The 12431-nt window shown below is 35.2% G+C and overlaps 1 protein-coding gene across 1 annotated transcript in view; it reads right to left on the bottom strand.

Annotated features, from left to right (window-relative positions):
• Positions 1–12431, bottom strand: part of ASCC3 (activating signal cointegrator 1 complex subunit 3) — a 290851-nt gene that overhangs the window by 167596 nt on the left and 110824 nt on the right. The window contains exon 11 of the mRNA XM_082481072.1: positions 8638–8802. Within this exon, the coding sequence (XP_082337198.1) occupies positions 8638–8802 (165 nt within the window). The remainder of the gene's footprint in view (positions 1–8637; positions 8803–12431) is intronic.

The following is a 12431-nucleotide window of genomic DNA, read 5'->3' as shown; positions in this document are numbered from 1 at the left end:
TTGGGCAATTAGTTTTCTATTTATATCAAGCCACAAAAATCAGAGTGCTACAAAGAAACCAGGCAATAAAGTTTTTTCTCATAACTTCATAACTAAATAAAGACTATTAAGACTAAATCATTCCATCAATATCTTTAACTTTTTTCTAGGTCATCCAAACAAAGTATCTTTTTTTCTTTTAACATCTACTTTTATATCCACTTAGCAACACAAAATATCAATAATTAATAGATATAAAAAATAATCAAGCAAAAAGAGGTACATTTACTCCTAAAGACAAAATGTATCGCAACAATGCTCCCAATTATTTTATGCTTACATCAAATTAAAACTGTAAACTAAACTCCTATGTGTCTGCACATCATCCCATACATATAAAGAATGAGTTTTGTTTATTCTTTTAGTTATACATGGCAATGTACAAACAGCACCGACTAAAACTGTGTTAAACTCAAAAGTTAGAAAAACAAAATTACCTGTATAGGCAACCATAACACATGATTTATTTTTAAATTTTCACTGTGATTATAATTCAGTTCCAATTATTTATCAATTATTCATCTATCCAAGCACTACAGAGACTTTATTTTCCATAATGTTTTTTAGAATTCTAACACATCTTTAGAACAGAATTCTCTTGTGTGCATTTTTGAACTACTTGTCTGACTTTACCTTTAAGAGCAAGCATCTGAGTTTTGCTCTCAGATGCTTCTAAAGAAAAGTCTTGAAAGTGTGCAGAGGCCCTTTTTAAATACAGTCCATTCAAACATTAATATTTTTCACATGCTGGATCACTTATTATTTGGTCCTAGAAGTCCCCGTTAAAGATTGTGTCTTCCTATACAAAATACTATGAACACATACTCTTTTCCTGAAACTGCAGTAAAAATTACGGAACAGATATTTTGGTTGACAAAGTTTTCTGTTTACATTCCCTATCACTGGCTGGTGGTAGGCAGCTAAATGTGTTTTCTTCACTACTGGCACACAATGATAAACATTTTAATATTCATATGTGTTTAATTATCTCAGTAAAAATATAAGCACTATTTGGAACTTACAAGGCTTTCTTAGGAAAACTGAACTGTCACAGTATCTGCATATCATGTTCATTAAAAGCTTTATTTTATTGATTTGAAATTACACTGGAAGTGAGAAATAAAATTCCCATAACTATATTTAATTGGCACATCTGATTAGTATATCTAATTCAGAAGCATTCAAGATGGCATGTGGAGAATTGGCAGCATGTTCACTATACACGCTCGGAGAGCACAATTATCACACCATGAAATTCCATGTATACAGAAAAAACAAACAGAAGATACCTATCCAGTACCGACTTCCACACTTAAGCATCATCTGCGTTTACACTGTAAATGATAAAGGATCAGGTATGGGAAGTGCCCCTCTGGACTGTAAATTGATCACAGCAGGATCATTTTCTTCCCTATAGGTTTTAAGTTTTGAATATCATTTCATTACATTACAGCCACCACTTGAGAGCACACAGAGTATGCATAGAGATACTCTTTTATCTGACTTCTAAAGTTCTTCCTGAACTTTGTGATCTTGGCAGTCTTCCCATTTCCATGTATTAAAATATCACATTCACAGAATGAATTACAATCAAGCTGGAAAACATGTCCCTGATTGTTCAACTCGAGCAGAGAATGAAGTGTATCAGACAAGTTTACACATTCTAATAGTTGAAGAATTGTCCACTGGTTAGAAATTAATCTGATATTCAGATGATCCAGGATCACTTCAACGCACCCTCTACAGTCAGTCTGTATGCCCTTCATATGTATACTAAAGACAAGATGCACAGAAAATTAGACACGAGCGTTTCTTAGTTTTTAGTCTAGATGTGCAAGATGAATTCTTAACTTAGGTTCCCGAGTTCCCTGCTCAACAGTGGTAAGAATGAAGTACTGCATATACGGATTGACGTTAGCTATTAGTTAGATATCACCTTACGCCAAGAACGCCTCTAAGTCTCAGCCTGTCACAAGACCTATGTTTTTCACATTGTCCAAAAAACAGAAGAAAACGGAAAAAAAAAAAGGACCAATTCTTAGAACATTTAAAAAAAAAAAAAAGAATTAAAGGTGTTTCAAAATGACTAAGAAGGAAGTTGTTAGAATGTTTCATCAGTGTTTACTTGTTTATTGATATCTTGTTTACTGTCTAATGAAAGAATTAAGTTGTCAATCAGTCCACATAGGTGGTAATTTCCTAGTTTTAAGAACAAAAATGGAAAAAACAGTAAAACTGCAAAATCAAAAGTACATAGTAAAAATGCAATTACTAATACTGTTTTGAAGATTCTACATAGGACGTTATCTACAACTCAAACACTCTGCACAGAATGCATTTGTTACTAGGCAACCATCTAGTTAAGTAATTTTATAAATGAGTTTTACTCTGCTTCCAATGAACCCTGAAAATACTGTGATCTCAGTCCTCCATTTAGAACATATTTAAAAATCTAGAGGTACTGAAAAAACGTAACCATGCAGAAAGCATTATTAGAAACCATATTATTTTCCCTCAGCTCAATATTAAGTATGCAATACTTTGGCTTAAGAAATTACTTTTTTTAATGTAACCATTAAGAGATTTGTATGCCCTGCACACTGCCATGTCAGTTTTTCTTGAATGACAGAATGCCTTTTCATGCTATGCTCACTGTTTTGTTCACAAACTAAGAAAGAAAACAAAATATGAACCCTTCTACAAATCAGTTTAACTGCTTTACCATATTATGAAAGAAAATAAAACATACAACAATCGCTATTACCTTTTAAACTCTATGGATATATCACAAAAAATGGAGAAATGTTCACATATCAATAATAAAAAATGACATACAGAATGACTTCCTGACATCACTTCCACGCAAAGTAATAGAAAAACTTCTGAAGATTAATTCAAATATCTGATACATAACATCTTCTAAACAAATGGAAATTAGGTTTTGTTTAAAAAGTACGTTGTTTTAAAAAAAGTCATTTTTACATAACTACAAAGTTGCCAGAAAACATAACAAGATAGATCGACTCATGTAAGGCATTAGACATACGGCTCTACAACATACTGTTTAAAAATAATATCACAGAATAGCAAGGAAACATGTATTAAATTACCACAAGCTGATGAACTGACAGATTTTAAAGAGAAAGTATAATTGAAAAACAGCAATTAAAAAGGGATGCTTCTAATTGCTTTCTAAGCCCAACTCTATTAAATAATTTTATCTATGATATGCAGTAAATAAAAAATAACTGGTGACAAGAAGAGCAGGTGATGGGCAGAATTAATATAACTGATGTATGCATCAGCCACACAGATAAATCTAGGCTGATGGTCCCGTTCAAACTAAATTTCTTTTAATTTAGCTCACTCTAAAACAGACCACAGCTGCAAAACGAGACACTATTCTCAGGAAACATTCTTATAGCAACAAGTGAATCCTGCAGCAACTATAAAGAGGTTTGTCTGAGGACTTAATGAACAAGCATCTGAATGCAAGCTCTGGAGAAGATATATTAGCAAATTAAGTACCTGCAATTCTTAGAGGTATTAAAAGCACAGGAGAATGCTCTACCTCCTCTGTACATGCCACAACCAAAACTAACACAAAAGTTCTATACCCAGTTTTGTTGACATGTTTTAAAAATACAGTCACAAATATAAGAAAGTTCAGCGAAAAGCCCCACAACACTATAGTTGGAAAGTAGAAGGGTTCAGTAAGCTTGTTTGGTTTATCCTGTAAGAGGAGATGCTGAGAAACTTGATTAGCCTATATAAGGAACATCAAAGAGACAAAAGACTAACAGCAGTCACTCAAGATGAGAATTGAAGAACCAAATGCAATGCCAATGCCATCCTAGTCCCAAAAGACACAAGTAGAAACTACAGCGGGCTACCATTAGACACAAGAAATATATATAGCGTTTAGGTCATTAGCTATCAGCCTTGCCCCCCCCCCCCCCCTTTTTTTTTTTATAAACTGCTCAAATTTTCTTAATCAAGAATGAGATTCCAAGAACATAAAAATTCCTAATTTGATAACAATTAGGTGTTTGGCTTTGGGTGAGAAACCTCTGAACTTGTTTGCTTGATTTCTAGTAAGGAGGTAAGACAGGGAACCAAAGGGACAGAAAAAAGGGGGTAGAGGAGATAATAAGGAAGTAGAGATATTGACAATGCACCCAGAGCAAGGCAAACTACATGACAGCTTAAAGGGAAAGTTTCTTAAATAAGGTGTCATGAGGAAAGAAAGCTCAGAAAGGAAAAATGAGAATTTCCAGGGGAAGGAGAACTCCTCCACCATCTCATGGTCACTGCAGCCAAGGCTGCCTTTGAACTTCGCATCCCCAACGAGCTCCTCCTTTGTTGGTGAGTATGAGGTCCAGCAGAGCCCCTCTCATCATTGTCTCCTCTGTTACCTGGAGGAGGATGTTCTTATCAACGCACTCCAGGAATCTCCTGGATTGCTTTTCCTGCTGTGTTGTCCCACCTATTAGTTATCTAGCAACTTTGTTGATCTCATACAAAAACATAAAGCAACTGAAACTCAAATTTGAAGAATGAGACTGTGATGAGAACAATATTAGTGTGTCTCAGATGGGAGTTTTGGTTCCCCCAAACCTGAGAAATCTTTTACTATGGATTTTCTCTTATTGAATTTATCATTCACATAGTTGAGAGAAGGTACCAAAACTCACATATCACTCAAATATAATATTCAGTATGCTTTTTTTTTGTGAAAAAATACCCGTAAGCAGCAAAGAAGTCATCAAAATCTCTGAATAATTATGACAAAATAATTCAGTGTCCTTTAAAAGCAGTCAATTTTTTCTTTCAAGCTAATAAGCTTAGTAGATATTACAGAAGTGTGGAAAGTTTGATTAAAAAGTTTAAGCATTTCAGTTTTACATCTGCATTATGCTCTAGACTAAAACTTTAAACATCAAAGTTATAAATTTGATTCAAAGAAGCTGTTTGATGTTATACCTACAGTATATAACAGAGCTCAAAGCAATTTCCCCACCAAAATGTTAAGCAAAGTCAATTTAAATGACTTGCAAAAAATTCTCTAAAATTTGAAAAGTGCAAACATGCACAAATATGCTGTTCATTTAGCTATGCGTAAAACTGTCAGCAATTCCAATATATATGCTCCTTCCAGGTTTAAAAACAACCTGAATCTATAAAATGCCATAAATTAAAATGAACGTGTTAAAGTCTTACAGTAAGTGGTGTGTCTCAGTGTTCATCTGGGGCAAAGTACAATAATTCAAGTATTTTCAGGTACAATTTACCACAGACCTGCGTAATGCATCAAGATATTCCTGTTTTGAGAAGGTATTTGTATAGCTGTATTCGTACGGCACTTGAATACAGATTTCAAAACACAGTTGTAGCCCCAAGTAGCTAGTTGAACACTAATTCTTAAAAAGATAAAAAAAATATCCGTTGTCTGTTTCTCTACTATCCACCATCAAAGCAAAACAACCCTCACACTCCAACAAAACAAGAGAGATGCTTCTTCTATATGACAGGATAACAAGCCCTGCAAAATGTAAAAGCCACTACATTATATATCTTGACCTGCACAGCAAACATCACATTGTCTCATATACAAACTAGGGAAGTATCACCCAGACAAAACGATAGGTACACACCGTTATTAGAGTAGCTGTTAGTGATTTATTGAAAAGGCTGAAGCAGTATTCAAAGGAATTGAGTTCTGTCCTAGAAGGGATACAAGAAATGACTGTTCCAAGTCAGACCAAAAATCCAACTACTTCAATCCGCTGTCTCACACAGTGGCCAAAAAGGGACAGTAGAGAAACTGGGAAAATGTCAATGATATTTGCCAGCATAGCCCCAAGTTATTACAGCCCCCAGTATGATCTAGTCACTATTAATCTGCAATGGATTTTTCTTTGAATTACTTGGCTAATCACTTTCTGAATCCCTCCACTACAAATTAGGAAAAAAACTAGTCGATATTTCTGATGTCTTAAACCAGTATACAAATCACGTAATTGATTTCAGCAATTACTGCAGTGGTGTAATTGACATAAGGATATTTTAGATTGATGTCAGTGTTTTTGTTGTTGTTTTGTTTTGTTTGATTTTTTTTTTTTTTTTTTTAAGAACGGAACAATTATTCTTACCTCCTGTGTGCATAAATATTGAGTAAGTATGATATTTCTACAGTCATCAGTGAAAATATGTTCTAGAACTACTTTCAGAAGGGCTGGAGAAGAGCTTAATGTTTCATACAGAATCACCAAAGTCAGAGGGACGTTCTTCAGGTATGGGCTGAATATCCTGGGTCTAGTTCCTGCTCCAGGGACTTTTATGAATTTGTATCAAAATGCACAAAACAGAACTATGTGCAGGGAACAGAACCAAAGAAATGTACCCAAATATTTTTTCTTTGTAAAATATCATTAAAACATTATTACATGTGATATTTTAACACTTAAAACTTCTGTAATAGTATTTTCACTAAGCTCCAGTGAAATACTTCTGAAATCACAAAATTTATGTTCTCTTTTATAGTCACAAAATAAAAGTTCCAGTAATTTCCTAATTAGTTATGGATGTTTACTGCAAACTTCATAGAGCTATGCTTGCAGACTCAGATGCTGCAGTATAACATTTCAGTGTAATTATTAAAACTAATCCTCTTATTATTTGTTTCCATATTAAAAAGGTAAAAGACCTGTACAAAACATCTCCTGTTTCTTTGTCCCCAAGCTCTCTGAGAGGCTTGCAATTCAAAAAATTTTTGTCCAGAATTGTTTTCAACTGCATACTGCTAAATATTTCTACAAGTAGTTTTGTTTTCTCTTTAACTGTGGGGGTTTTTTTTAGTGTAGTTTTACACTGTAAATTTTCCCCTCTCTTCAACTACCTTCTTGTAAAGATTCATAAATAAGGTCTTCAGAAAGGTGGTGAGACAGTTAATTTCAAGATTTGTGTTTTGTTTTTCTTCCCAACTGTTTCACTTAAAGAAGGGTTACAAATGAGTAGCTTCAATTCCAGATGAGTTAAACCGCAGCTTGGTAGGTAAAACAAACCTTGAAATCCTAGAAGATTAAAGCACCCTAGAGAGCTATTTTTTAAATGAGCGTTGAAGCAAGATACTGCTATCTTACAACAAAAGCACTAAGGATAGGATTCAGTACCCAAAACATAATTGCCTCAGATTTTATATTCCTTAAGTTACCTGCACAGGCTTGACAGACACAAAAGAAAAGGATCTTTGGGAGATTTGTGTCCAAATGAAGCAGAAACAGGATGCCAAGCTGAATAATGTAGGGCAGATAAAATGGCTCTAGACATCTATTTTGGACGGTTGAAGCCTATCTTACAAGTCTCACAAAACTTCGCATCAAAAAATGCATGAGTCCTGCAATTGACATGAAGATAATGACCATCATGGTCACTGCTAAAAGCCGAGATGTTTTACTTTAAAGACACCTAAGGAAAACAAGGTTATCAAAAACATTTAAGAAAGAAAATACAATATCAAACAGGTTAAGCTTTAGTGCTCTTGAAGTAGTCTAAACTTTACAAAGCCCTATTCTCCATTAAAGTGTAGCTTGTTCTAAGGAATTATTACTTATTTTATTCTTTATGCAAGAACTTTAGACTTTCTGTACTGGATTACAACAGACATCCATTTTATTCTGTTCTTAGAGGAGCTGGAATTAGATGATTCAGAGAGCCTTAACAAGGTTAGTGTAGAAAAAAGCATCTTGAAAGCTAGAAGGCTTTAAACATTTAACATGCTACAGAGGCATAACAATACCAAATGTGTTTATTTTTAATTTGTTACAGATTATTTGTATTGACATACTTTGGCTCTGCATGACAAAAAAAAAAAAAAAGCAGCACTCTACCCTCTCCTTAACATTATTTATTTATCCTAATTCCATATTTTATTTTTCTTGTAAATGCACATCCCACCATTGAGACCAATCTTATTTATTGCCTAACTCTGAATCCTTCCTTTGTACAAGATTTGAGAAAAAACCCCCACACATACACCCTTTTCTCCTTTTGCCATTTCAAATCTTGGTATTTAGAAAGTACCACTGAAGTATGGTGGAAAAAAAAATACCAATTATGTTAAAGTAAAAATTAAATAGTATTTTTCTAGCAGTGCTAAAAGGTTTACCTACTTTTAAGACACTACTCATAATTAAAAAAAAAAATTCTCCTAGGAAAACTGCTGATTAAAAATCAGTATTCCTGGTAAGAAAACACTTTCAAATTTAATTATGTTAAAACATTAAACTCATTATTTTTAAAATGTTGAAATGTTTAAAAATGTTTCATTTTGCCATTACTTGTACAGTAAATAAATTAATATTAAGTAAATAAATCGCTCTGTAATAAATTATGCATTCTAGGAATCTGATAGTTGATATAATACGGAAGAGAAGGCAGAAAAAATTTTTTCTTCATTCATAGTACAGAATAGCTATAAAATAATTTGTAAGCTGCCTAAGCATTTTGATTTCAATGTCTCGCATTTCTCCTTTCACACTGAAATCTATCTATTCTTGACCAAAATAAAATTCTTTTCAAGATTTTTTTTACTCTTACCTGACGTAATGTACGTGCTACAATGCTTTCAAGTACAGGTCCTCTGTCTTCATGCAACAGATGAACTTCATCGAGAATCAAGAGTTTTACCAGCTGTGAGAGGGCTACATCCCCAACACTTTTTCTTGTCACTACATCCCATTTCTCTGGAGTAGTCACAAGCATCTAGTAGAACAGAAAAAAGAAATATTAAGCATTTACAAAGAAAAATCCAGAGAGTAAACGTAATGTAGAACTTAAAGTTTTACCTGTTTTACACAGTTTTACAGAGTTTGCTGCAGCTACATGTGTTGGATGGCCATTAGTAGGATTTAGTATGAAAAACCACATGGAAATATAAACCAATAACTTCAATCTACTGTGCATCATTTGCATGCATTTTCCACATCAAAAGAATAAGCAGCTATCCAGAACCAACTCCTTACATAATTGTGCGAGTCATTTAATGTACGCGTCCCACTAAAAAGTATCTGATAAAATACTTCTAACCTTCACCACGGCCCAGTAAACAGCTAAGACCCCCCCCTTACACCTAAGCTTGAGCTGACAGTTCCCAGTTCCCTATGAAATACTTTCTCCCTAAAGCATACTTTCAAGTTGTACATTTTGGTATCGATCTTTGCACTGGCAAAATAGATTAAACAACTTCTACCAGTCCTGGAACAGGTAACTTCCAAGCTTTATTGTTTCTTGTAGATACATCTGTCTCTATTATGGTGCCATTTCTTGCATGTTCTTGCAATGGCTTCTCTTTTTGCATGTATCCCTAAGTAACAGACTATCAAACAGATAAAACTGAGGTACATTCAATCTCCAATCACCAAACAATTGCAGTACCCTCCATTCTCCACAATGACAACATACTCAGCAGTTACTTCATGGGACCTTAACACAAGAATTCAAGAAAGTAGCATTTCTAAATTTAAAATCAGACATAAAGTGGTCACTAAAGAAAGCATGTCGCTCCTCCCCCCCCAAATTCTCAGCAGCTGTTTCAAATGCAAATAGAAATGCAGATTTCTCATATACTATTCAATAAAACACTATTTAAGTGCCAACTGCTACGTATAAAACCCCCATAGGACTGAATCTCATCCACTGAAATTCAGCAGTAACTCACTTGCAAGTTATGACGATGATTTAAGGGCAATTATTTATTGCCTATTCATAACAAATCTAACAAATCACTATCTATCAAAAGCTTGAAGTTTCTGGGACAGGCACAAAGCTTACCTTAAAGTCTCACTTATTTCACAAAAAAAGAACTTAGAACTATTAAAACACGGGTTACTTTGTAACTTGGCAGTTGAAAAACTCAGAAAATGAAAAGAAAAATTCAGATTCTGTTGTTTCATAGGCCCCACTATAAAAGTTAAGAAATTGGGCAAATCTTGTTCAGGTGATATCTAGAGCAAAATGAATGCTTTTATGAGTAAAAGAGACAGGGATTGTTTGATTATCTTGACTGAAATAAAACTTTTTAAAAATTCAATTACCAATCATTGAATTGGCAAAATGGGGAAACTTCTAACAGCTTTGATAAATAGGCATGATACTGAAAGAAAACAGAGTCTTACGACCATGAACCTGTAAGTGGTTCATGTTTATAAATAAGCTTATCAACTTGTGACAGGATCTAGGGAACAGGACACTTGTTTTCTAAAATTCTACTGACGTTGACCAAATTCCAGGGAACAATCTCAAATTATCTTATCTTATAAGAGGATAGATGTAACAAATGTTAGATGAGCAAACTAGATTTATGATAGAGCTTTTAAAATAGGAATTCTAAATTGCAAGAACTTCCTACTTCTATCAGCGTAACTTTATTCAACTAAGTATTTTTAACTAAATTGCCAACTTTTTCTGCCCAAACACATGGATTAGTTTCTTGTAACAGATTTTGATTCCAAGGTTATTTTAATACAAATTTTAGTATCAAGGCCTTGACTCTTAAAGCAATATTACATCCATATTTGTCCTCTCAATAACTATTTTTCTGTAATTCTACCTAAAGAAAAAAAGAACAAACAGTAATACATTTAGTATTTGATGAACCCATGCTTCACATCACAAATAAGATTTGCATCTACAGTCAGACAGAAAAACATGCATCTGATCCCTAACAGTTCTTCCATAATACCCATGTTTCATGACTGGGTTTTTTCTTCACTTTCGATGTTCAGAAATAAAACCCTAAGATGACACACAGTTCAACCTTATAAAGATGATAATGCTTCTACAGCAAATATAATACTAGTAAGTCCCTACAAAAGCTTACACACAAAATTGTTTTCATGTAGTCAGCATTTGCTATATTCTTAGCAGCCATGGTAGAATACTAAGAACCTCATAAATTAAGAGTTGGACAGATACTATCAGTATCTGATCTGAAATTTGACCAGATAATATAACCGTAACAGAGTATGTGATTCATGACATTTTCTTCTCCAACAAAATCTTATTATCTGTGAGAACACAATGTGCAAATAAGAAAAAAGAAGATTGCTGCACTAGATCCCACCCTGACAAAAGAAAAGAAAACAGCAAGACATGTTAGGCGGCCTCCAAATGTGGTGCTGTGAGGTATGAAAATGGTACACGTTAATGTTAGTACCAAAACCAGTTTCTTACCCCAGAAATTATACAATTGAAGGGGTAAAAACACTGGCTAATTAGGAATAATGCTTCAAGGCCCAAGCTAATAAAAGCAAACACAAAAAGCTAGCAGAGACTTATAAAACCTTTATGAAAACGGCTAGCCCAAACTTGAGCAAAAGCAGTTCTCCCCATTAGAACATTCAATTACCTCAAGTTCCATCTTTTAGAAAGCAATTGATTTGCTGCCTCAACGTTTTCGAAACCCAGCTTGACAGACTTCATAGCTACAGAAGCAAAGAATGGTTGAGGCTGGAAGGGAATTCTGGAGGTCATCTTGCCCAACTCCTCTGTTCAAGCAGGGCCACCTAGAGCTAGTTGCCCAGGAACACATCAAGACAGCTTTTGAGTATCTACAAGGATGGGGACTCCACAGCCTCCCTAGGCAACCTGTGCCGGTGCTCAGTCACCATCACAGTATAAAAGTGTCTCCTGACAGACAAGACCTCCTGTGTTTCAGTTTGTGCCTATTTGCCTCTAGTCCCGTCACTGGGCACCACTGAAAAGAGCCTGGCTCTGTCTTCTTCACATCCTCCCTTCAGGTATTTATAGATACTGATGAGTTCCTCCTGGAACCTTCTCTTCTCCAGGCTGAACAGTCCCAGCTCTCTCAGCCCTTCCTCACAGAAGAGATGCTCCAGTGTCTTCATCATCTTTGCAGCCCTTCACCGTACTCTCTCTCCAGTATGTCCATGTTTCTCTTCTACTGGGGAACTGAGAACTGGACACAGTACTCCAGGTGTCTGGAGTCCCCAGCATAAGATGTGGCCTCAGCAGTGCTGTGTAGAGGCTAAGGATCACCTCCCTCCGCCTGTTGGCAACACTTTGTCTAATGCAGTAAGGGCATATTGGTGGCTCTTGTTCAACTTGGTGTCTATCAAGAGCCCCAGCTCCTTTTCTGCCAAGCTGCTTTCCAGCTGGTCAGCCCCCAACATATATTGGTGCATGGGGTTATTCCTCCCCAGGGGCAGGACTTTGCACTTGCCTTTGTTGAACTTCCTGAGGTTCTTGTCAGGCCATTTCTCCAGCCTGTCGAAGTCCCTCTGGCTGGCAGCTCAATCCTCTGGTATATCAGCCACTCCTCCCAGTTTGGTGTCATCAGCAAACTTGCTGAGGGTACACTCCACCCCATCAGG

Source organism: Vanellus vanellus, assembly GCF_965231255.1.
Source record: "Vanellus vanellus genome assembly, chromosome: 3".
In the NCBI taxonomy this organism is placed as follows: domain Eukaryota; kingdom Metazoa; phylum Chordata; class Aves; order Charadriiformes; family Charadriidae; genus Vanellus; species Vanellus vanellus.
The sequence above is the reverse complement of the archived record's forward strand: the minus strand, read 5'-3'. Positions and strand labels throughout refer to the sequence as shown.